Source organism: Ascochyta rabiei, chromosome 6 (genome assembly GCF_004011695.2).
Source record: "Ascochyta rabiei chromosome 6, complete sequence".
NCBI classification, from domain to species: Eukaryota; Fungi; Ascomycota; class Dothideomycetes; order Pleosporales; family Didymellaceae; genus Ascochyta; species Ascochyta rabiei.
In genome coordinates this window covers 1,818,913-1,842,785 of record NC_082410.1, presented here as the reverse complement: position 1 = coordinate 1,842,785, position 23,873 = coordinate 1,818,913, and the positions used below count along the sequence as shown (strand labels likewise).

General features: G+C 54.2%; 11 protein-coding genes across 12 annotated transcripts, besides 3 other annotated features; 8 read left to right on the top strand and 3 right to left on the bottom strand.

Moving 5' to 3' along the window:
* Positions 1–179: 179 nt before the first annotated feature.
* On the top strand, positions 180–1,134 carry EKO05_0004534 (uncharacterized protein; the record flags this gene model as incomplete). Its single annotated transcript, XM_038938850.1, has 2 exons — positions 180–348; positions 401–1,134. The coding sequence occupies 2 exons, from the start codon at positions 180–182 to the stop codon at positions 1,132–1,134; spliced, it is 903 nt and encodes a 300-aa protein (XP_038800321.1).
* A 672-nt stretch (positions 1,135–1,806) lies between these two features.
* EKO05_0004533 (Sulfate adenylyltransferase) lies at positions 1,807–3,584 on the top strand (the record flags this gene model as incomplete). Its single annotated transcript, XM_038938846.1, has 2 exons — positions 1,807–1,825; positions 1,882–3,584. 2 exons carry the CDS (start codon positions 1,807–1,809, stop codon positions 3,582–3,584), a joined length of 1,722 nt encoding a protein of 573 aa, XP_038800320.1.
* A 1,120-nt stretch (positions 3,585–4,704) lies between these two features.
* Positions 4,705–5,811, bottom strand: EKO05_0004532 (uncharacterized protein; the record flags this gene model as incomplete). Its single annotated transcript, XM_038945600.2, has 1 exon — positions 4,705–5,811. One exon carries the CDS (start codon positions 5,809–5,811, stop codon positions 4,705–4,707), a length of 1,107 nt encoding a protein of 368 aa, XP_038800319.2.
* Positions 5,277–5,334: a tandem repeat.
* Positions 5,812–6,308: 497 nt separating the features above from the next.
* Positions 6,309–7,203, top strand: EKO05_0004531 (uncharacterized protein; the record flags this gene model as incomplete). Its single annotated transcript, XM_038938708.1, has 2 exons — positions 6,309–6,712; positions 6,762–7,203. The coding sequence occupies 2 exons, from the start codon at positions 6,309–6,311 to the stop codon at positions 7,201–7,203; spliced, it is 846 nt and encodes a 281-aa protein (XP_038800318.1).
* Positions 7,204–7,652: 449 nt separating this feature from the next.
* On the top strand, positions 7,653–9,310 carry EKO05_0004530 (uncharacterized protein; the record flags this gene model as incomplete). 2 transcript variants are annotated; one of them, XM_038938732.1, is made up of 4 exons in its annotated part: positions 7,653–8,058; positions 8,124–8,437; positions 8,487–8,858; positions 8,912–9,310. In XM_038938732.1, 4 exons carry the CDS (start codon positions 7,653–7,655, stop codon positions 9,308–9,310), a joined length of 1,491 nt encoding a protein of 496 aa, XP_038800317.1. The 2 variants fall into 2 exon arrangements, with proteins under 2 accessions (XP_038800317.1, XP_059492393.1); XM_059636410.1 differs by having other exon boundaries at positions 8,487–9,310.
* Positions 9,311–10,080: 770 nt separating this feature from the next.
* Positions 10,081–10,537, top strand: EKO05_0004529 (uncharacterized protein; the record flags this gene model as incomplete). The annotated part of the gene is made up of 2 exons (XM_038938793.1): positions 10,081–10,092; positions 10,148–10,537. The coding sequence occupies 2 exons, from the start codon at positions 10,081–10,083 to the stop codon at positions 10,535–10,537; spliced, it is 402 nt and encodes a 133-aa protein (XP_038800316.1).
* Positions 10,538–11,351: 814 nt separating this feature from the next.
* Positions 11,352–11,388: a tandem repeat.
* A 472-nt stretch (positions 11,389–11,860) lies between these two features.
* On the top strand, positions 11,861–13,310 carry EKO05_0004528 (uncharacterized protein; the record flags this gene model as incomplete). Its single annotated transcript, XM_038938804.2, has 3 exons — positions 11,861–12,266; positions 12,327–12,548; positions 12,604–13,310. 3 exons carry the CDS (start codon positions 11,861–11,863, stop codon positions 13,308–13,310), a joined length of 1,335 nt encoding a protein of 444 aa, XP_038800315.2.
* A 762-nt stretch (positions 13,311–14,072) lies between these two features.
* On the bottom strand, positions 14,073–15,418 carry EKO05_0004527 (Chitinase; the record flags this gene model as incomplete). The annotated part of the gene is made up of 4 exons (XM_038938996.1): positions 14,073–14,180; positions 14,228–14,913; positions 14,967–15,321; positions 15,371–15,418. 4 exons carry the CDS (start codon positions 15,416–15,418, stop codon positions 14,073–14,075), a joined length of 1,197 nt encoding a protein of 398 aa, XP_038800314.1.
* A 1,836-nt stretch (positions 15,419–17,254) lies between these two features.
* EKO05_0004526 (Lipoyl synthase) lies at positions 17,255–18,546 on the bottom strand (the record flags this gene model as incomplete). Its single annotated transcript, XM_038939057.1, has 2 exons — positions 17,255–17,538; positions 17,589–18,546. The coding sequence occupies 2 exons, from the start codon at positions 18,544–18,546 to the stop codon at positions 17,255–17,257; spliced, it is 1,242 nt and encodes a 413-aa protein (XP_038800313.1).
* Positions 18,547–18,972: 426 nt separating this feature from the next.
* EKO05_0004525 (coatomer subunit gamma) lies at positions 18,973–21,820 on the top strand (the record flags this gene model as incomplete). The annotated part of the gene is made up of 3 exons (XM_038938739.1): positions 18,973–19,761; positions 19,811–21,533; positions 21,588–21,820. 3 exons carry the CDS (start codon positions 18,973–18,975, stop codon positions 21,818–21,820), a joined length of 2,745 nt encoding a protein of 914 aa, XP_038800312.1.
* Positions 21,821–22,198: 378 nt separating this feature from the next.
* EKO05_0004524 (uncharacterized protein) lies at positions 22,199–23,805 on the top strand (the record flags this gene model as incomplete). Its single annotated transcript, XM_038939049.1, has 4 exons — positions 22,199–22,277; positions 22,327–22,379; positions 22,448–23,716; positions 23,770–23,805. 4 exons carry the CDS (start codon positions 22,199–22,201, stop codon positions 23,803–23,805), a joined length of 1,437 nt encoding a protein of 478 aa, XP_038800311.1.
* Positions 22,776–22,824: a tandem repeat.
* Positions 23,806–23,873: the final 68 nt, after the last annotated feature.

Genomic DNA, 23,873 nt, shown 5'->3' with positions numbered 1-23,873 from the left:
CCGATGGCCGGTCCCGATATATTCTCCAGAGCGGGTGCATCTTGTTCTTGTACACCACCTCGAGCAATCGATTCATAATAGTTTTTTCTTCTGCGAAGCCTCGAGGAGAAAGCGTACGCCATCATTCTATTTGGACTTGCTCGCACGTGCCTATTGCTACATTCGGATCCCTGATCAACATGTCGTCACAACTTTTCGAGAAGGAGCACCGGGCTCAGTCGCCTACTATCCGCGAGGAGTCTGGATACGCCTCAGCAGCCTCGAGCCAGGACAGCCTGCCGGAGGTTTTTTTCACCAAGCCTCATCTCAAGTTCCTCAATGCCCAATTGCAGAAGCTGGAGCCACAGGGTGAGTAACGTTGTCAAGATTGTGTGATACGTCTTGGCTAATACCAAGACAGACATTCTCAAATGGTGCATCACATCCCTGCCTGGACTGTCGCAGACAACCGCCTTTGGACTGACTGGCCTCGTCACCCTGGACATGCTTTCTAAGATGGACGGGCCTTACAAGCACAACACGGACATGATCTTCCTGGACACACTGTTCCACTTTGACGAGACCTACGCACTGGTCGACCGTATTCGTAAGAGGTACAACATCCCTGTTCACGTGTACAAGCCTGCCGGCTGTGACAACGTAGCGGATTTCAACGCACGGTACGGCGAGAAGCTCTGGGAGAGCAACGAGGACCATTACGACTACGTTGCCAAGGTCGAGCCTGCTGAGCGTGCGTACTCGGAGCTCCAAGTCAAGGCAGCCCTCACCGGACGCCGCCGAAGCCAAGGAGGCAAGCGTGGTGATCTCGACATTATCGAGGTCAACGAGGGCGGACTCATCAAGATCAACCCTCTGGCCAACTGGTCGTTTGCCCAGGTCAAGGCGTACATTGACGCCAACAAGGTGCCGTACAACGAGCTCCTGAACAAGGGCTACAAGAGCGTCGGTGACTGGCACTCGACACAGCCGGTGGCGGCGGGAGAGGACGAGCGGGCAGGACGCTGGAAGGGCCGCAACAAGACAGAGTGTGGCATCCACAACCCCAAGTCCAAGTACGCGCAGTTCCTCATGGAGCAAGAGCTGAAGGCGCAGCAAGAGGCGCTCAGCGGGGCGCTGCAAAAGCTGGCCGTGTAGGGCACTGGCTGCGTGTCTGCGTTTGTTTTCTTGACGTTTTCTATCGAGCATTTAGCATGGGCGTTTGGGTCATGGTTACGAAGCATATGGGTTGGAAAGGGCAGTGAACGGGCATCACGAGATGGCCATGATAGCGTATTATACAACCAAAAGCAAAGCTGGGGCTGAGATGGCACCGGCTTTACGAGTGTAGTCACTCGAGCCAGGAATCAACACACAAGTACGAACCAAGGCTTTTAGAAGGTGATGGTGGTGTTGTTTGACGGACTGGACGGGCGTCCCCCACGTCACGTCATGCAGCCGAGATGGAGCCAGGCAGCGATGATGCGGCCAGGGTTGCTCTGGAAAACGCGTGCAATTGCGCAATCGGTCCCAAGGATTTGCCGGCCCATACAGGAGCCGCTCCCAGCCTAGGGCCGCAGGGCGGTGGTCAACAAGTGGGCGGATTCGCGCGATGAAAAGCTCACGACCCAATTGCGCAGCGTTGCGAGTGTTTGGAGCAGACTTGCAGCGACGAGCCGAACGACGGGCCGCACTGCAGAGCCGGGTTTGCGGTTTATAAAGAGAAAGGGAGCTGCTGGTGCTGGTGCTGGTGCTGAAGTCTTCGTGAGTTTTCTCAGGCTCTCTTCACTTTTCTTCCCATACCCCTGGTACCTTTCCCCCACGGCAAACATGGCAAACACACCACACGGTAGGCGGAGCGCCAGGGGCGAGACGAGACGAGGACAGCAGACTGACCAGCCACAGGCGGCGTGCTCAAGGACCTGATTGCGCGCGATGCCCCGCGGCGCAAGGAGCTCTTCGCCGAGGCGGAGACGCTGCCGGCGATTGTGCTGAGCGAGAGGCAGCTGTGCGACTTGGAGCTGATCCTGAACGGAGGATTCTCGCCGCTCGAGGGCTTCCTCAACCAGAAGGACTACGACAGCGTGGTGCAGACGGAGCGCCTGAGCGACGGCAATGTCTTCGCCATGCCCATCACGCTCGATGTGGCCCAGCAGACCATCGACGAGCTCGGAGTCAAGGCCGGGGCGCGCATCGCCCTGCGCGACTTCCGCGACGACCGCAACCTGGCCATCATCACCGTCGACGACGTCTACCGGCCGAACAAGTCGGACGAGGCCAAGAAGGTGTTTGGCGGCGACGCCGAGCACCCGGCGGTCAAGTACCTCCACGAGAGCGTGCACGACTTGTACGTCGGCGGCAAGCTCGAGGCCATCGACCGTCTGGAGCACTACGACTACGTCAGCCTGCGCTTCACCCCCGCCGAGCTGCGCTCGCACTTCGACAAGCTGGGCTGGTCCAAGGTCGTCGCCTTCCAGACGCGCAACCCCATGCACCGCGCCCACCGCGAGCTGACGGTCCGCGCCGCCCGCGCCCGCCAGGCCAACGTGCTCATCCACCCCGTCGTCGGCCTGACCAAGCCCGGCGACATCGACCACTTCACCCGCGTGCGCGTCTACCAGGCCCTGCTGCCCCGCTACCCCAACGGCATGGCCGCCCTCGCCCTGCTGCCCCTCGCCATGCGCATGGGCGGCCCCCGCGAGGCCATCTGGCACGCCGTCATCCGCAAGAACTTCGGCGCCACCCACTTCATCGTCGGCCGCGACCACGCCGGGCCCGGCAAGAACTCAAAGGGCGACGAGTTCTACGGCCCCTACGACGCCCAGGACGCCGTCGAGAAGTACAAGGACGAGCTCGGCATCGAGGTCGTCCCCTTCCAGATGATGACCTACCTGCCCGACACGGACGAGTACAAGCCCAAGGACGAGGTCGCCCAGGGCATCAAGACGCTCGACATCTCCGGCACCGAGCTGCGCAAGCGCCTGAGGACCGGCCAGGAGATCCCCGAGTGGTTCTCCTACCCCGAGGTCGTCCGCGTCCTGCGCGAGTCCCACCCGCCCCGCTCCAAGCAGGGCTTCACCGTCTTCCTGACCGGCTACCAGAACTCGGGCAAGGACGCCATCGCCCGCGCCCTCAACGTCACCCTCAACCAGCAGGGCGGCCGCTCCGTCTCGCTGCTGCTCGGCGACACCGTCCGCTCCGAGCTGTCCTCGGAGCTGGGCTTCAGCCGCCAGGACCGCGACACCAACATCGCCCGCATCGCCTTTGTCGCCTCGGAGCTGACCAAGTCGGGCGCCGCCGTCATCGCCGCGCCCATTGCGCCCTTTGAGGGCTCGCGCAAGAGCGCAAAGGAGCTCGTCGAGAAATACGGCTCCTTCTACCTCATCCACGTCGCCACACCGCTCGAGTACTGCGAGAAGACGGACAAGCGCGGCATCTACGCCAAGGCGCGCGCCGGCGAGGTCAAGGGCTTCACCGGCGTCGACGACCCCTACGAGGCCCCCACCAACGCCGACCTCACCATCGACATCAGCAAGAGCAATGTCCGCACCGCTGTCCACCAGATCGTCCTCTTGCTCGAGGCTAGCGGTCTGTTGGAGCAGTTGTAGGCTGCACAGAAGCGTTTAGATCAGGATCAAATCAAGATGGCGTGCATTGGGATAGATATGGATAGGATATGGTTTACGAACTCAATGATTCTTTGCTTCCACTAGCTTTAGGCATTTGGCTACACACCTAGACTCTACATTCTTCTTACTCTACGTGACAATGCTTAACTTTATTAATAACTTAGCACTGCTACCTCTATCACTATTCTTTGCTTAAGGCTTGCAGTCTGTTAGAGCAGTTGTGGTTTATAGAAGGGTTTAGATTAGGATGAAATTAAGGTGGCGTGCATTGGGATAGTTATAGATAGGATATAGTTTACAAACTCAATAATTCTTTGCTTCCACTGGCTTTGGTCAGTTAGTCACACACACAGTCTCTACAACCTTCTTACTCTACATAACAATGCTTAACTTAATATATACTTTAACAGCATAGCAGCAGTACATCTACTACTAACAACTACCCTTTCCCTTCTCCAGTATATACTACGAGAATATATTCTGCCTCTCTCTCTTTCTTTGTAGATTAATAGAGTGACAGATGTATAGAGAGAGAGAGAAATTGTATTTAGATGTACATTTACATAAACGTAGCGGAATACTAGGCTACTGAATAACTCTCTACTCTCTATAATCCGTTAGTTATATCCCTTCTTACCTCTCTTGCTGTCTAACTGTACTCTACTTCTAATAGCGATGTTGTACTAGCGCCTCTGTTGCTATTCCGCTGGTGCTTCTATGGTTTGTGGATAGAGAGTGTGGTGTTGTTGGTTCATGTGTAGATAGTGGTTTACGTGTGTAGTTTGCATGCGTGGTTTATATACATTATGCACAAATGCTGGTTTTTCCCGGATGATATCACTCACGTTGGCTTCACGTTAGCTACCGTGGCGTGGGGACCTCGTCTGGCATGCGCTGGTAGATCGATGGAGACAGCACTGTGTCGCATACTTGGGCAGTGTGAGGGAGGGTACTTGCTTTGTTTGTCTTTGCTGTGGGGAATTGTGGGATGTGGATCTTTTTGGTCACTAGATTGTTCGATGATGGACAGACAGTGTATCATGACTACGGAGGAAAATAGCAATATTGACATATACACTGCATTCGGATACACACGGTACTACAGTTCCAACTCGACAACCCACGGCATATTCACCAACGCCCTCTCTGCCTCTTCCTCCTCATCTGATAATTCCCCCTGCAAGGCAGCGTTAACCGCCAACGTCTCCCTGCCCCTCCGAAACGCCTCCATCGACCCCGGGCCCAGCGTTGCGTACCCTTTCCTCCGCGCTTGGTTTCTCCCTACCCACTCTTGCGGCTGCGGGAGGATGGCATCTGTTTCTGCGTCTGCATCTCCACCGCCGCGGTTCAAGCGCTCGCGTTCGTGTGACTTGTTTTCCCCCGCAAAACAAAACCGCTGCGCTCCGTACCCACCATGCACATGACCGAAGCAGAACAGCCTTGGCCTTACCCTCGCCACCGCCCGCCGCAGATGCTCACACCCGGCGCTCTGCCCATCTCGCGCGGTGTCGAGGATGTATTTTGCCGGGCCGTGCGTCATGAGGATGTCGACACGCTCCGGTATTGTGGACGTCGCGGTCGCGACATTGCGCGCCCACGATGGCGTTGCGGCGGCTGGGTTGAAGCGGTCCGTGTCGGTGGGGTATTGGAATGCGGAGGCGCCGTGGGCGGGGGTGTAGGGTGATGTGTAGATTGTGAAGCGGGTCCCGGATGAGAGGGTGAAGGTGTGGGTTCCCTCTTCCAGGAACGTCACGTTGTTGCGAGTTGCTTCGGATTCCGGAGTGGGCGATACGAGGGCCTGCGCGAGATCGACGTCGGCGGTGCTTCCACCTTCGGATGTGTAGTACGCCCTGTCCAGAGAGATGTCGTGGTTCCCTGCTATGGCGAGTTTGAGCTCGGCGGGGATCTGCCCGAGGCTGCGCAGCGCGCCGGAGATTGACGATGGTGTGCCATTTGAGGTTAGGTCGCCGCAGTGTAGCACTACGTCGCAGGCGGGCAGCGGGCTGGGGAGCTCGGCGGAGTGCGTGTCGGAGAGGATGAGGAAGCGGACGGGGGTTGTTTGGCGGGTGCGTTTTGAGGTGGGAGACGAAGTTGGGGGTGAAGCGGAGTGGGCGCGTTTGGAAATAGACATGTCGGAGTGCGATTCGAAAAGATTGATTGTGGTGATGTGTGTAGATGTGGTATGATGAAGAAGGGGTATATTCATGGGGGAAAAAACTCTTGATAGAATCGTTCACCTACTTTCAGCCTTGGTTCAATGTTGTTGTTACTCAGAGCTCGACCATTTTGATTCCCAGAAGTTCGAAATTACGCACTGAATCCTCTCTAATTCAAAGAAGAGACTACGTAGAACCATGGGTCATGCTGTCCTGATCCGGGAGTTGCAGTCTCAATAAACCACAAGAGGACTGCATCGCGTTCACGGTAACATCAAGAATATATGAACTCACAAAATGCATGAGGTGTAACGGCTTTCCAAAATCCCGGTGCGGTTGAGAGTGAGATGAGATAGGCAAGCTCTGGTTCGAGCAACGACACTCGATCGTGCTAACCAAATGTGGAACCTGTGGGGTGGAGATGAACCTCGGCTCAGCTCATCCCAGACTCGCGACAGCTTACCAGCGAGCGGCAGCTATGTAGCACATTGAGAAAACTGCAGGCTGCAAAGCCTCTACAACACTTTCCACCGCCGTCCTTAGCACCATGTCAGCCGTCAAGCCGAAAACTGCACCTCCTCCCACCTCCCACGTCCTGCTCTCGTACCCGGCCGACTATGTCCTTCTCGTTACCATTAACCGCGAGAAGCAGATGAACAGCATCCCCTTTGCCGGGCACCAGGAAATGGGACAGGTGTTTGACTGGTTCGACAGAGAAGAGAACCTGCGCTGTGCCATAATCACTGGTGCTGGAAAGAGGAGCTTCTGCGCTGGACAAGATTTGATCGAGCTGGGCAGAATCAGAAGTGGGAAGAGCGACGTGAACCCGGGGCTAATGAGGCACCCTGTAAGCGGCTTCGCTGGTCTCAGCAGAAGGGCTGGCAAGAAGCCCGTCATTGCTGCTGTGAATGGGTTCGCACTTGGCGGAGGCTTTGAGATTGTACTTGGCTGGTAAGTCATGATTGCATCAAAGGAGTTGATGACGCTAAAGAAGAACCAGCGATTTGGTCGTCGCTGCACCAAACGCTACCTTTGGTCTCCCAGAAGCTTTACGCGGTATCTTTGCTGGTGCTGGAGGTCCCGCACGACTCGTCCGCATTGTCGGCTTACCAGTAGCATCTGAGATGGCACTGACTGGGAAGCCGATCACTGCGCAGCAGGCGAAGGAGCTCCGTATCATCAACCGCATCTCGCCGTCACAGGACACGGTCGTTGACGAGGCTCTGAAGCTGGCGCAGGAGATTGCTGCGATTTCACCAGATGCAGCGATTGTAACTCGCGCAGCGTTGAAGGATAGTCTTGAGCATGGAAGCGTAGAGCGCGCTACACAGCTTACCATCGAGCGATTCAACGATGCCCTGCAGTCTGGCGAGAATGCGCTGGAGGGCTTGACCGCCTTTGCGCAGAAGAGGAAGCCGGACTGGAAGCCGTCCAAACTGTAGACTACAGCGGCAAGTTGGACTTGGATGGAAGTTTCCGTTCAGCATTCACAGATGATCTTGGAGGACCTCAAAATATCTTTCGAGCATCGTCAGTCTCCGTATGCAGTTAATGCAGTGGCCGGCAACGCTCGGTAACATGTTTGTTGCCTACACGACTCAGATCCCTGAGCAGGCAATAAACTCGGCCGGAAGCACGTTCCCGTTGTTGCCGTGCCGGTGTTTGCCCCACACCTGTCCCCGCACGGCGCACCGTGGCTTCCCCAGATGTGCTTTCATGCTGCACGACGAAGACATGTCGCTGCGAAGCCCTCGGTCGGTGTCGGGCTGGGGAAGACACAGGCAATCAGACTCTGAAATGCAATTGCTCCGCTTTACCAGACCCTCTACTCCTTGACTATACAGCTGCGACTCAGCTTCCTCGTCCGTGTACTTGATATTCATAAGCCGCGATGACGAACCGACGCCCTAGCGACGCCACTGAGCTTGCTGCAAATACTGCACCTGCTGTGAAGCGTAAAAGACGAGCGTCGTGCTTGGGCGAGCAAGAGCGACGAGAACGCAAGCGTGCCGTCGACCGCGAAGCTCAGCGATCGCTCAGAGAGAAGACGAAGACGCATATTGCCGATTTAGAGCGAACAATACGGATTCTGAGAGATCGAGACCGAAGCGGAGCGACAGCAAACTTACTTTCGGAAATCGACAGTCTACGAGCGGAAAATGAGCGGTTGCGAGTCATTATCGACAGTGTCAAGAACGTACTCCGAACCGACATTGCTCCTCGAACGACCGCACCAACAGAACGCCCAACAACAAACGGAGGAGCCATAGTAGCTTCGCCGTCTTCTTCCAGCAATGGTATGCATCAGCCAACTGAACTGACCTTCTACGACTTTGCTTCGCAGAGGCTTACAGACCGGTAGGGCACCGATTGCCCAACACGCAGACGGCAACCTTCACAGCCGACAGCAAACCGTCACTACCTGCCCCAACGGAGCTGCCAAATTCGTATGACTTCAATGAGCGCACGTCAAGTACGACGTTGGTCGATCTTGATGGCATGAACATCATGACTAGCGTACATACTCCAGCTGCTCTTGATCTCAGCCTCGCCCACACGCCAGTTGAAGATTTACCTACAGACAATGTCATGGAAGTTCGAAGGAGGAGTCAAGTCGACATGCATGGTTGGGAAGACAACGCAGCAACAGCGTCATGGGGCCCTTTTCTGCAAGAGGTATGATTTAGCCAATTCGCTATCTCGAGCAATCCGCTAACATGTCCAGTTCTTTGGCGACGGCTGGCGGTGCCCCTCTCCAAACATCCTCCACATCAGTGCCCCAGACTGCTCAGACTCCCCAACTTCAAGTATTGTGTGTCCGATCTGGAAGAAGAGCAACGAGCTCTTTGAGAAGATATACACTAGCTGTTCAGCACCAGGTGCCAGATCTCTCACCGTAGCCAATAGGAAATTGTCCGTTCCTGCGGAAGCTGGACTTCTCTATCTCGGTATCAAAGAAGGCTGGGCGAACATATCTGACGAGTGGATGCAGAGCCCCGTGCTCGTCATCTTGCAGCAAGTCGACGAGTTTTTGTTCTGCCGTCTGCCTAGGATGGAGAGGCTAGCTACTGCATACAAGAGCTTCAAGCTGTTGAAGGTGCGTGTAATCACGAGATACTCCCGAGGGATCGAAATCCTGATCCATGACAGTACTACCTCCACAGCACCGCCGAACAACTCTCCAAAGTCCCCAAATGGCTGCGCCCCAGCATAACGCAATCCTCAACTACCCACCCAATCGCCGTCGACTTCTTCGCCTGGCCTACACTCCGTGACCGCCTCGTTTCCCAGCACTCGTCCATCTTCCAGACCTCGACACTCTCCCACGTCTACAGTCGGTATCTGCGCTTCGACTGGCCGTTTGCATTTGAAGATGCATTCTTCTATGATGACGCGAGGGGATGTTATTCCCCCAGTCCGCTGTTCGAGAGGTACCATGGTGATCTGAGGCGCTGGAACGTGACAGAAGATTTCTACGACAAGTTTCCGGACATGAGAGGCGATATTGAGGGGGATCGGAGGAGGTTTGGTGAGAGCTTGGGAGCGTGAAGGTCTGTCAAGTCAAGTCTTCGAAGCGTCGTTGTGTATTTATGTTGCATGTCAGCGGGCGAAAGAGATGATGGTGCTTGAGCGGACTCTTTGTGTCGTGTTTCATACTTTATGAGTGATGTTGAATCTTTCGAGCACCTCGTACAGTAGCAAGCAATCCTGCCTGTGGGGATGCAATTACTGAACACATCTGTGAGATAGGTCTGAGTTCAGTATTATTGCGGTCCGATTCCACTTATCGTCGACAGTTGCGTGACGTGGCAAGGTTGTTGCGCTAAAGACCATCATGACATAAAGCTCTGCTGCACCTTTGGTTTACGACGATGTAAAATGCAAGCAACGAAGCTTGTATAGATTTTGGCCTACATCGAACATTGGAGCAGTGCCAGTCATAGCGGGCCGGCTCAAGACACGCCAATTCGTACACGGCTAGCTTTGAGCGCATCCCTAAGTTAGTGCCCGCGCTGTGGAGGAATCGTGGGGAATCTGTATTGAGAGAATTCATGTTGAAGACTACCACAAAACATGGAACGAAGGCAGAATGCGCTGCATGAATCCGCGTCATCTCCCACAAAATGCGTGACCATGGGGTGACTCCGGTCGCCGGGTCTCCCCAGCACCAGACACGAGGCTGAGCGCACGGCGCTTCTGCAACGGCGTCCTCTAGGCACAAGCTTACCAAGGCCTACACCGCAGCATGTATCCACTGATAGCCACTCTGAGACACTTCTCTTCTCGAGCGATTCGCCTCGACATGCCCCTGGACAGCCATGGCTGAAGAGGTAACAAATCGAATCCTGCATGCATCTACCCCACGGCTAACACAACACCGCGCAGCACACCTCACCGTCGCGGGCCCCACCCACTCTTCCCTCCAAATCACACTTCAAACCCATCACATACGGCAGCACATCCTCTACCTTCACCAGCCCGCATGACTCCGCCGTCGCCGTCTCGCCCACCGAACACCCCTTCACCGCTCCGCCGCTGCGCTACACGTACTCGCATCCCAATGGGCATCGCATCATACCGCCGAGTATCAGCGGACACGGTCGGCTGATCGTCGCACATCGAACAGTGCCGTACTGGGCGGGAATACTGGTTGTGATTGGTTCCTTTGCGTGGGCCGTGTTCGTCGCGATGCATGTTTTCGAGGCCGTTGGTGCGAAGCATCCCAGCACGAGACCGGACTATGGACGGGGAGATTGCGAGGGCTGGTTTTGTTGATGCAGACTCTGGGGGAGAGACGGTGTTGAGGGGCTGAAGATGACACACAATATCGGCTTGTTGTTCGGAGTTGACACGCAATGCTGTTGCTGCTCGATCTGTTCTGCATGGGATCTGTTCGTTTAGAGGAAGTAACATGGAACAACCAGCATGAATCAAAGTTCTGGAAAAGCACACAGGCGGCTCTACATCTCTGATGTTTCTCGTACGCTAAACATCAAATCTCAGGGATGGGGTGTAGCACATTTGACGGTGACAGGGAGTCATGGTCGTCATTTGGTAAAATGGTCCATGTTTTATGAGCAGAACTGTGAAGGCGCGTTGTGAACATATCATTGAGTGCATTCGTTCTGTTTTCAGTCTTCGAATGAGACGGACTATTCGAATTTGTAGGGCAGGCCAGCAGATGCTTGGCAGTGATGTGAAGCACGCCGATGTTGGTAGTTATAGAAGTCAACATTGAGTTGTGGTATCAATGATACTACTGGATACTTGAGTGTAGTGTAGGAGGCTGAAGCTAGATTGATTCGGTCAAGTGCGCTTCCTGCACTTCAAACTGGAGAGGCTTGTGACGTCCACCATTGCGTGCCAACTACGGCACAACCACAATTCGCTGACCTCGTTCAGCAGCAAATGCTTGTACTGGAAAAATGCATACTTGTCACAAACACACTGCAAAGCGCTCAAACGATCTGATACAAGCCAACCGCCTGCAGATGCCTACCTTGATCCAAGCCAACATCAGAACAAGGATCTAGTAAGGCTTTGGTCGCACAGCATCCGAGTGAGTGAGCGCGAGACAATATCCAAGGAAAGTGCACTTCAGTAAAGTGCACTTCAGTTCATTTCAGGAAGGCCGTACGTGCAACATGCCCGATTGAGCCTTGTTGGGGCCTGCAGAACTGTGCCACCCATAGCGTCTGTGTAACGTGAGGTACTGAAGAGTTAAAATTCGTCCGCTCTAGATCTTCTCGTGCAACCTTCTCCTGCGTCGAGCCTTGATAGCCGCTGTGCATGTTCCTTGGTAGCTTTGACAAGTAAGCCCGGTTTGTGGGGTCGAACGGGCGGACTCCCTCAGGTATGTCGTCCACAATCACCTCTCCCATGATGGTAGTTCAGCCTTCAACCTAACGCACAGGCATATTCAGGCTGTTATAGTTATTCCGTACTACTGCCCGTTTGGTGCTGCAGCTTTGACAACCTCCCTCGACAAACTCACTGGGTACGCTGGCAATCCGCATTCCTCACCGTAGACAATCCTTAACCTGCCTGCCGAGATATTGCAGCCCTGAACGTCTCATCGTAGAGCAATCTAGCTCCGACATGGAGACGCCTCACGCCCCGTGGTGCCAATGTCAAACGTCCGAAGGATACTCATGCGACAGACCTTGCAGATGGAATCCTCCGTCTATCCATCCCCATCTCACTCGCTGCCAGCATATTGATCGCAATGCACCATGCCACTTTTTGAAACTACCAACGGAGCTACGTCAGGAGATCTTTAAGTACTTGATGCCAACGCGTGAGATCGACCCGTTGGCTATCTACCAGAGCCGATCGCAGACTCAACCGAGCACAGGATCAGAAGATCTGCTACGGACCGTGTTCCCAATGCCGCTACTGAGCCTTTATCTTGGCTTCAATCGCGAAGTCTATGAAGAGGTCAAAGACGTGTTTTACTCCACGGCGACGTTTACAATCGACGTTAGTAGGGACGGTGTGATGCTCTGTGAGTGGATGCCTCTCGTTGAGCCGTATTGTCCGTACGCTGACCGACTTCAACTTGCAGGTGGTCGACGAATACTGGTACCAAATGGACCAGATGGGTCGAGGCACTACTCGCCAGGACAAGTAGGAGCTGATCGCTTTATTCGTAATTTCGCCTGGGCCGCCGCTAGGAATTACACAGTCATCATAACGGTTGAACTGAAGTTAAACGGACGTTGGGCGCACAGAAGACGTGGAGTCGTAGACGACTGGGATGAAGAAGTTGAGATATATGACATTCGTGGTAAGCATGTGCACATGGTTACAAGAATGAACCGGCATCGCTGACACCCCTACAGATTTTGTCGCAGTAGTCATATCTGGGGTCCTTGCTAAATCCCGCCTACTTCGCAGCCTCCAGGTGCGCGTGAACCTCAAGAAGTTTTATTGGGCTCCTAACCTTGTAATATCCGTCACCAAGCTCCTCGTTGGTCCATTTGAACGCCTTCGATGTGTCCAAAAGCCCCGTCTCATGGGCACATTCTGCGGCGACGCATTAGCTGAGCTATACGCTCAACGCCATCGGCCGGGCAACGACAAGCACAACCGTTGCATAACGCCAACCCTACCCAACCCATCGCCAATCATGGGCCCAGGGATGGCAGGCTTCGATTTCTACGCTGCAGAGTGGGAATGCCAGCTCTCTCTCGAAGCACCATCGAAGATCCTAAACAAATCGCCCATGACCCAACTCTTCATGGAGTTCAGAGCCTTCTACAACAGCCTTGCCAACATTATGCCGCATATCGTTGGATGCCGTAGCAAGGGTTATCTGCACCGCGCCCGCGTCGCGCGCGAACACGAGGACATAGCGGCGTTTCGCGCCGTCAGGGCCGAGTTGGTGCAGCACTGGCATCACTATCTCGCGCAGCAAGAGTTCCAGAGAGCCAAGATAAATGCCTCTCTGCAGCGGATGATCAGGGCAGACGTTTATCCCTACGAGCATAACCCCGTACCGGCCGCGGAAGAGGCACAAAACGAACCCGTTTTCATCGATCTGACTTGAATCCAGCACGGCTCGGAGGCACAGCTCGCTTGTACCTTCATACTCATCCGTGACTGTTCAAGGGATCGGATCCGTTTCTCACTGCATAGACGACCGTCTGCTCTTGAAACCTTCCCCGCTGGCAAGCGGACTGTCCGGATTTCACAAGCAGGAGTGGTGGAAGTCGTTGCGCTTGTACACAACCTGCTTCACGATAGCACATTGCAGTTCACAGCACGCAGCTTTCGGCACCGTTACCACCCGAGCAGTCATCACTACTGCACCCGAAGATGACGGATCGGAGACATGTGAGGTTTGAGTTGGGGTGTCGTCGTCAAAAAGGAAACCATGCGTTCAGTGAGCATCACAGCACATCTGTATGCAGCTTTCGTTGTACGGTATTTTCGTTTGAATGGCTCCCGGGTTTTTCTTCTTCTTTTGTTTTCTTCAGTTGCAGGAACGTCAGAGGTGTTGGTGCGTTTATGGTGTCTTGAGGTCTTTAGTAGTATTTCTGCAAGCGTCCTGGATAGCTGATAAGGTCTTTTTGGATACTCCGGAAATTTACACTAACTCTGTAAACCACCTCCAACAGTTCAAGAGAAGGTACGCTTATACCGGCAACTCTTTTTGGCAGCACGCATCTCTGTTTCGCTTCAGAGATGTGTTATGTTCTTGCTATGACAACAATAAAAGTGACATGGAAGCCGTGACATTTGCAGCGAACCCTGGCAATGCGACCATACCAAGACTGTTGCCATACTGCTGCTCAAAGCTCCCGACGAGTCATTCGTTCGGAAAGCCGGCACGCAGGTTATCGTATTTGCTCGCCGGATACTGCAGCGTGTTCGGACTCTGGTCTAGCGCACCAACACCACCGATACTCTTCACAAACTGCACAATGTTAGCAACAGCTTACATGACGTCCATGGACCACTTACTGTAGAGATTAAACTCTCTTCTCCTTTTCGGTCGCCACTGCTCTCCCAGTACATCGCCCCACCGAGCCCCATCTCTTTGATCATGTCTGCTTTCATTTCAATCATCTGCGGCGTGTCGTAACTGACCATCAACCTGCTTGCTGGGTCGTAACTCCAGCTCGCTCCCACGCTGAGATCGTTTTGGACAGCGTCGCCATGAGCGGGTAGTGCTTTATAGTCGTACACACCCGCCTCCCACGTCCCCTGCCCGACGCCTTGATATGCTGACCCAGGACCGGCGGTGTTGGCGAAACTGCGTCCGTAGAGAGGCATACCGACGACTATCTTGTTCGCGGGCACGCCGGCAGCGATGTAGTCGCGAAGCGCTTGGGCGGTGCTGAACGGTGTACATCGTGGGTCTGAAGGGGAGACGTGCCAGTTGGCTTGGTGGCCGGCGGTCGAGTCCCAGCTGCCGGCGAAGTCGTACGCCATCAGGTTCCAGAAATCAAGATACTGGTCCATCTCGGCGAGGCACATACGGTTGTAGTTCTGTGGGCCTGCGGGAGAGGCGACAGTCAGGAGGTAGTGGGTTCCTGGTGTGTGTTCGGCGGCGTAAGCGTCCAAGGCTTTGCGGGTCTCGGCAAGCAGGAGTACCATGTCTTTTGCCTGAGCATCATTTTGAGGGTATTCCCAGTCGATGTCGAGACCTGCGGTGCGTAAGCACTGACTCAGAGATACGACTGCAATAGGGATTTAATACCATCAAAGCCAAGATTCATCATGACATCCACCGCACTGTTAGCGAATCTGGCTCTACCTTGGGGCGTCGAAGCTGGTTGTGCGAAGTTGGAAGAGTAAGTCCATCCTCCTATCGACAGTAGCAATTTCATCTGGCGGTGCTTCTTCTTCTGTAGAAAAAGCTGTTTGGCACAGCCATACACGTTCGTTCCGACATCGTTCCAGGAGTCGTGTTCGTAGTGCTTATCAGTGTCTGACCATGTGTCTGTCAAGTACACCTCGCCAGATTCTGGACGAACATTTGCAAAAGCGTAGAGTATATGAGTCAGTTCCTCGGCTGGGAGGTCCTGAGGATGGTAGTTGCGTCCATATATGCCCTACAGCGTACTCAGCATGATGTTATAAGTTTCCAGTACGCCAGCATACCCAATTTACAAAGTATGCAACATTCCTGTACCCGCCTGCTGTCGACATAGTGCTGAAATATTTAGGCTGAGGTACTGTAATCGCTCGAGATAATGTGATGTATGAAAGTAAGATTGTCCAAAGCTTGCTGAAGACATACATCTTTGAACAGGTTACGCTGTGGCTGTGCACTTGGACCGTGCCACGTGGCGCCACTAAGCAGCAACACGAGTACTGGGAGTAATGCGAAGCAAGTGGCAAGACACGCGTCAGCCGCTCTCAATTCAACGGGAAACTTGGAAATACTTGTCTTTACTGCTGAAGAACTTTTTCCAACCAAAGAATCTCACTTCAGGACGACAAGGCTGGTATTGAGTGGAGACAAAATGAGATACAAACGAGAAGACTCTGAAAAGACCAAACGAGATGAAGCAGTTGGAGCAGCAAGAGACTAATTTCCGAACTTTGAAGCAGCGAATAGTGTTCAGAAGACAGCAGACCCCAACTTCTTGCAGTGCATGTAATAGAATATATAAACCAGTCACTGTCGCTTGATAGTACGATGACACATAGAAGTGATTGTGGGTACCAATGGTACTCAATCTGCATGGTACTAGACGGGTGCAATCCGAGCGGGAAGCGGAGACGGCTCGCCTGGCGAGCGAGCCTGTAAGACCTGGCTGGTCGTGGTGAAAGCTCCAGAAACCCGGGATGAGTAGGGAAGTCTGTAGTTTTGAAGGTTCCCGATTACGTCTCTTAACACAGTATGCAACCATACACATATTGCTTCAAAGCCCACCCAAGGCAAGCTATGGGTGCGATGATGGGTGTTGTTAAGGCGACAAATGAGTTGAAGAAGAAACGTCTGGACTGCCTAAAGCGAGGTCTTCGAATTGCACTAGGTCGTCGGGGTTCGTTTGTGGCATCCCGCTTACGTTGATCTTTCTTTATGTGTCACCGTGGTTTATGTATCCTCGATCGAAGAGCAGAATTGGGTACAACCGTGGATGTCGATGGTGTGACTCCAACAGGCAAAAACCTCCATGAGCGCAGACAGAACTAGGAATATTGCCAAAGCTGGGAAAGCAATAAAGCCAAAGATTGCTTCAGTGACTTGCATCAAATATCGTAGCCGCAACACGGTCTTGCCCGCGGAAGGACTGACAGACAACTGATAGCGTATTGCATGCAGCATCATGATTTTGTGGTACGAACGAGTGATCAATACCTTCTCGATATTCCGGCCCTTAATAGAGACATGATGGAAAGAACGAACGTAGATGGCCGTGTGCTACAAGTCGAGCGTTATCTGCGCTTGGATAAGGTTGATAGAAGCAAATGAGACGCAGATGAGATGTACTTCCTTGTAGCACGTCATGAATACTGCGCTTAGCCACGCAGAGCTGAGTGTCGAACCTCGGTGAGTACAGGGTGCGGGGCTTTTCGACTGGGCGTAGGTTGAAGCAATGCGATAAGTGATTCGAGTACTCCCGAGGTTCTGGATCTTGACGTCGTTGTAAAGTCTCTCATAGGGTCTTGTAGTGCTAGGGTTGATCACAAACCCAACGTCGAACCGCGTACAGGCGGGCGTTGCATCGTTGGAAAAGGCGGAGGCGATGAGTAGTACCAAGTGTGGGGAATGGAAGAAAGCAATTTGGACGAGACTCGAAGTTGAGTTGTGCAAGAAAGTTGGTCAGTGCGTTTGTGGACCCTTTCTGTTCTATAACATACACCCGTTACCAGTATGAACGATGTGTTTTGTCAGAAAGACAGGGTGACGAAATTTTGATGCCGTAGTTGTCAAAGTTTCATTACGCACACGTTGAAGTGCACGGAGCGATAGCTCGTTGAATGCGCTGAAGCTCGCAATATATAATAAAGATCGTACGCACCACGCTCTCTCTTCTATAAAGTCTTGCTCTCTGCCGCTTGCGATTCAGCAATCTCGCTGTTGTCAGCACGCCCCAGTCTTCGCTTCTTCAAAACGTTCTCAATGAAGGCTTCCCCTGCCTTGTAGCTGGATCGTACAAGTGGACCAGAGGCGCAGTACAAGAAGCCCAGGTCAAGAGCTCGCTGGCGCCACAGCTCGAATTTATCAGGGGTAACATACTCGTGGACAGCCATGTGGCGCTTCGTTGGTCGCATGTATTGGCCAAAGGTTACGACGTCGACGTTGTTTTTGCGAAGTTCTGTGTGTCGTTAGTAAGACGGTCAGGCTAGATGTCAAAGGGAGTCATACCTCTCAGTGCATCCCAAAGGTCCTCCTCGGTCTCGCCCAAGCCCAACATGATACTTGTCTTTGTAATGAGCTGTGGCTGTGCCTCCTTTGCAGTGCGCAAAACATCAAGAGACTGCCTGAACTTGGCCCTCCTATCACGGACAAAGGGTGTGAGCGCCTCTGTTGTCTCGACGTTGTGTGCGTAGACGTCGAGTCCGCTCAAAGCGACCGTCTTGACCATCTCCGTGTCTCCAGCATAGTCTCCCGTCAAAGCTTCGACGAGCATCGTTGGGGCCTTCTGCTTGATCTTCATGATGGTCTCCGCAAAGTGTCGCGCTCCTCCATCTGCAAGATCGTCGCGATCTACAGACGTTAGGACGACGTAGCCCAGTCCCCATCTTCGCAGTGCTTCAGCCGTGTTCTCAGGCTCGTGAGGGTCCAGTGGTGGGGGCGCTTTTGCTGTCTTGACCGAGCAGAAACGACAGCCACGCGTGCATGTATCACCCATCAGCATGATGGTCGCCGTCGCTGCACTCTTGTCGCTTCCTCCCCAGCAGTCTGAAATGTTGGGGCATTTGGCCTCCTCGCAGACAGTGTGCAGATTGAGGCCTCGCAGGTCCTTTTTGATTTTCTTGTAGTTCTGGTTTACGGGAATGGGTGTCTTGAGCCACTCTGGCAGTCGCGTAATGGTCTTCTTGCGGCCTTCTGGGCCAACCGTAGCGGTCTTGATTTCGTAGGCCTCGGCGGGGGAGAGCGGCGCGTTGGGGCTGACGAAGTCACCAAACGAGGGGCCAGCGTTGAGTGTGTCGCTGAACGCCGTCCTCGCTCTCGGCGGCTTTGAAGCAGTAGGTGCTGCTGGTGGGTTGTCAGAGGTTGTGGCAAAAGTTCGGGCGCATTGTGAAGCTGTTCGTGAACGGGGGAGAGCCTGTCGCGCCGGCACAGCGAAGAGGCAGCGCGATCGGGGTATCGAGGCGGCCATGCTATGTGTGGAGTATGTACAGGGAAGGGGGGGAGGACTGGGGATCGTTGGGATTGAGTCTTAGAAGTGCTTCTCTGAATTGCGCCTTGCTTTCCCGTTTCTGGCCGCATAACCCGGAAAGCACGCTAACCTGTCAAACAGGCCAAACACGCAGCAGCAGCCCACCGCACCCCTGCACAGTGCACACCGGCTGCCGGTCGAGGGTGCAACTTCAACGTAGACCAATTCACAACACACGACGCAACCCCGAGTCCCCGCTGGCGCATCCCTCTCCGACCCTCCACTCGCTCACGACCAGCTGCAGCACCCGGCCTGGACAGCACCCTCCCATCGACCGGCAAAGGCCACGTTTGGCGGAGCAAGAGCGGGACACTTTATTCGAACGAAGGGAGAGCTCGCAGTGAGAGCTGCACCTCGCGCAACAACATGGACAAGAAGCAGGAGGATGTGGGTGGTGTCGCCCAGATCGACAAGACCACCGTTTTCCAAGATGCCCGCGTCTTCAACCAGAGCCCTGTATCTCCACGAAAGTGTAGAGTGATCCTCACCAAGCTCGCGCTGCTCCTCTTCACAGGCGAGAGCTGGGGACGCCAGGAAGCCACCACGCTGTTCTTCGGCATCTCAAAGCTTTTCCAGAACAAGGATGCGTCCCTCCGTCAGATGGTCTACCTGGTCATCAAGGAGCTCGCGGGCTCCGCTGACGATGTTATCATGGTCACGTCGTCCATCATGAAGGACACCTCCGTGGGTAGCGATGTCGTATACCGCGCAAACGCTATCCGTGCTCTCTGCCGCGTCATCGACGCCTCCACCGTACAGGCCATCGAGCGCCTCGTCAAGACGTGCATCGTCGACAAGAACCCCTCGGTAGCCTCCGCCGCACTCGTTTCGTCGTACCATCTCTTGCCCGTCGCCAAGGATGTCGTTCGCAGGTGGCAGTCTGAGGCAGCCGAAGCAGCGTCTGGAGCCAAGTCTGGCGGATTCTTCGGGGGATTCGGTGGCAGCTCGCAGACCGCTCTGCAGGCCAGCACGAACTACATGACACAGTACCACGCCATTGGCCTGTTGTACCAGATGCGCTCTGGCGACCGAATGAGCTTGGTCAAGATGGTGCAGCAGTACTCGGCTGCTGGTGTGGTCAAGAGCCCTGCTGCCACAGTTCTGCTCGTCAGGTTGGCTGCCAAGTTGGCTGAGGAGGACCCCAACCTGCGAAAGGTACGCCACCACAACGCTCCAGTATGTAGCATGCTGACCATTCTGACAGCCCATGATGCAACTCCTCGACGGCTGGTTGCGCCACAAGTCCGAGATGGTCAACTTCGAGGCTGCAAAGGCCATCGCCGACATGCGCGACGTTACCGATGCCGAGCTCGTTCAGGCCGTCCACGTTCTCCAACTATTCCTCACATCGCCTCGCGCCGTCACAAAATTTGCTGCCCTCAGGATCCTGTCGCAGATGGCCTCGTTCAAGCCTGACGCTGTCCGAACATGTAACCAGGATATCGAGTCGCTCATCACCAACTCCAACCGCAGCATTGCTACATTCGCCATCACTACATTGCTGAAGACTGGCAACGAGTCCTCGGTAGACAGGCTCATGAAGCAGATCACCGGCTTCATGGCTGAGATAACGGACGAGTTCAAGGTCACTATCGTGGAGGCTGTCCGCACGCTGGCTCTGAAGTTCAAGGCCAAGCAGTCTGGCTTCCTGGCTTTCCTCAGTGGCATTCTGCGCGATGAGGGAGGTTACGAGTTCAAGCGGTCCGTTGTCGAAGCGATCATGGATCTCATTCGCTTTGTGCCTGAAGCCAAGGAGGATGCCCTGGCAACACTTTGCGAGTTCATTGAAGATTGCGAGTTCACTAAGCTTGCCGTCCGCATCCTGTTCGTTCTTGGACGCGAGGGCCCTTCGACACCTCACCCCACGAAGTACATCCGCTACATCTACAACCGTGTGGTTTTGGAGAATGCCATTGTCCGAGCCGCCGCCACTTCTGCGCTGGCCAAGTTCGGTGTTGGACAAAAGGATCGTGAGATCAAGAAGTCGGTCCATGTCCTCCTCACTCGCTGCCTTGACGACGTCGACGATGAAGTTCGAGACCGCGCTGCATTGAATCTCCGATTGATGGACCAGGATGACGACATGGCTGTCAGCTTCATCCGCAATGACTCGATGTTCTCTTTGCCCGTCCTCGAGCATCAATTGGCAATGTACGTCAGCTCCGACTCTCGTGACACCTTTGAGTCCGCCTTCGACATCTCCAAGATTCCCACTGTCTCGCGCGAACAGGCAGATGCTGCAGATCTTTCCAAGAAGACCGAAGGTGCCACGCCCACCATCAAGGCCCCCAGCGCTGCAAAGGCCCCATCGAAGGTTGGTGCCGAAGCTGCTGCATCGGCCGCGAACAATGCGCAGAAGTACCAGGAAGAGCTACAGAAGATTCCAGAGCTTGCGGCGCACGGTGGTGTGCTCAAGTCGAGCGAGGTCATCGAGCTCACCGAGACAGAGACCGAATATGTGGTCACTGCTGTCAAGCATATCTTCAAGGATCATGTCGTTCTCCAATACGACATCAAGAACACACTCCCCGATACGGTACTTCTCGACGTCGAGATGGTGGTCGCACCAGAAGACGATGGCGATGTGCAGCTGGAGGAGGAGTTTATTATCCCGGCACCAAAGCTTGCTACAAATGAGCCCGGTACTGTCTACGTTTCCTTCAAGCGTCACGAGACCGAGTCGCAATTCATCGCTACCACCTTCACCAACGTACTCAAGTTCACTAGCAAGGAGATCGACCCAACTACCAACGAGCCTGAAGAGGGCGACGGGTATCCGGATGAATACCAGGTGGAAGATTTGGACCTCAACGGTGCCGACTACGTTGTACCAGCATACGCTGGCAGTTTCGACAATGTATGGGGTCAGGCAAACGGCGACTCGGCAACAGAAACATTGCAATTGAGCGAGATGAAGAGCATATCAGGTTTGTCGCTTCCCTTTGCGGGCAATCCAAGACCGAGTACTGACAAAGATATAGATGCAACAGAACAGCTCACAAAGACTTTGAGTCTGCAGCCGCTCGAGGGCACAGATGTCGCGCTCTCGAACACAACACATACGCTCAAGCTTTACGGAAAGACAATAACCGGAGGCAAGGTAGCAGCTACCATTAGGATGGCATTCAGTGCAAGGACAGGTGTCACAATGAAGATCGACGTCAGGAGTGAAGAGGAAGGTGTTGCGGCGCTGGTCATTGGCAGTGTGGCGTAGAGTTTGTCAGGCGAGATCTTTGGAAAAGGCGAAACGACTGTTAACATGAAAGAACGTTCTTGAAGCAAAACGTCGCTCTATATGCGATCCAGTGAGGTGTGGCGTCTGAATTGAAGCTTGGTCGTTTGCCCTCTCAGACTCTAGAGTTCGAAAGTCACTCTATTATTAATCAACCATCAGCAAATCACTAGCTTGACGCTGCATCGACTGTTGGCCTTTGCTTGAACAGCTCTTGAGAACCACAGTACACATCCGCTAATCGTCACAACTCGCTAGTACTTCCGCGGGAGCTAGTCAAGTGGACCCTGGCGGAGCCACCTAAGCTCCGCCTATCTCCTCCCCGCAACGTGCCGACCACCTCCAGGTAAACGAATCATCATGTTCTACGAAGGCACTCTACAGAGCGGTATTGGGCAAGCTATTCAACAGCAGAAACTAGTAGCCTGCTTTGTACGAGGTACGCACGCGACTGTGTTACTGTAGGCTCCGGCTAACTGACCGGATAGATGACGGCGCAACGAGCAAGCAGTGGGAGGACGAGTGGTTGAAGAGCGGTTGGGTATTGAGTTCTGCCCCGGACACACATGTGTTCTCGTGAATTGCAAAGATGTTTTCTAACCAGGACAGATATCGAACCTGCTCGCTCAGAAAGCAGTTCTCTTGCGCCTTGAAAACGGATCGACCGAAGCTGGATTCCTCGCCGCGTTCTGCAAGATCGAGAGCGCACCTACCTTGGTTGTCATACACAATGGGCAGCTGCAGCTACAGCTTGGCAGCGAGGTTGGTCAGGAAGAGTTTGTAAACTCTGTACGGAAGGTTTTGGGGGCAGCAGCTATCCCTGGTTCAGCGTCGACATCAACAGCGCAGACGACCACAGCGCATGCAGAGGATGACTTGTATGAAGACTCAGGGCCTACGGTGACGGTCACAACACCCGCGACGAGACCTGTCTCATCACCAGCACCAGCACCAGCACCAGCACCAGCATCAGCACCAGCACCAGCGGCTACCTTTGCAAGTTCCAATGCAAAGGGGAAGCAAAGAGCCGAAACCCCTCCACAAGCTGGACTTGCAGCGTCATCTTCTACCACAAATTCTGCACAACAAGCTGCGCGTGCTGCACTACAAAAGAAGAAACGCGAAGATGCAGAAGAGCTGGCCCGTATCAAAGGACGTATAGAGCAGGACAAAGCCGAGCGCAAAGCACAGGCAGAAGCACGAAAGGCTGAGCGCGAGCAGGAGCGGACTGCAGGGAGTCAGACACAAAGCCAGCCCCAGACTTCCACAAGAGGATCGCAAGCAAAAGACGTACATCTCAATGTGCGTCTCTTTGATGGCCGAACAATCCGCTCTACGTTTCCGCGCACAGCGACACTTGAGAAGGAAGTGCGCAAATGGGTGGATGAAGAATTCGCGAAGCTCGACTCGGACGATGCGAATATCAGGAACCGCGCCCTTCCTCCATATTTCTTCAGACATATCCTCGCCCCGAAGCCAAGTCGCGAACTTTCAGCCGGCGACGAGAACCAAACACTTGGTGATATTGATCTGGCGCCGAGTGCGACTTTGGTATTGGTACCTGTCAAAGGCTACACAGAAGCATACTCGGCAGGGGAGGACGGCGTGGTAGGAAAAGCAACAGGACTGGTCGGCAGCGCGTTTGGATTGCTCTCGTCGACTGTTGGGTACGCTGGAAGTATTGTGGGGTCCTTCCTCGGGACTGGGGCTGCAGCACCGCAACCAGCTCAGGGGCAGGCCGTAGGTGGCGGTCATGGGAACGAGCGAGCAGGAAGCTCGCGAACCGAAGGGGAAGATGCTTCAGGGATCAGGGTAAGGACGCTTGCTGATCAGCGTACGAGAGAACCACGGACCCAGCAGTTTTACAACGGAAACCAGGTAAGTCGCGTAAACGGCCTGTTGGTTAGGGGCACATACTGACTTGGATCTAGTCGAATGTTGAACCAAGACCTGACGATCGAGGGTAAGGCTGATGGCTGAATGGATATTTTTGATCCTGCGAGATGTTTTACAGGGCATACTCCGAATAGGTGCT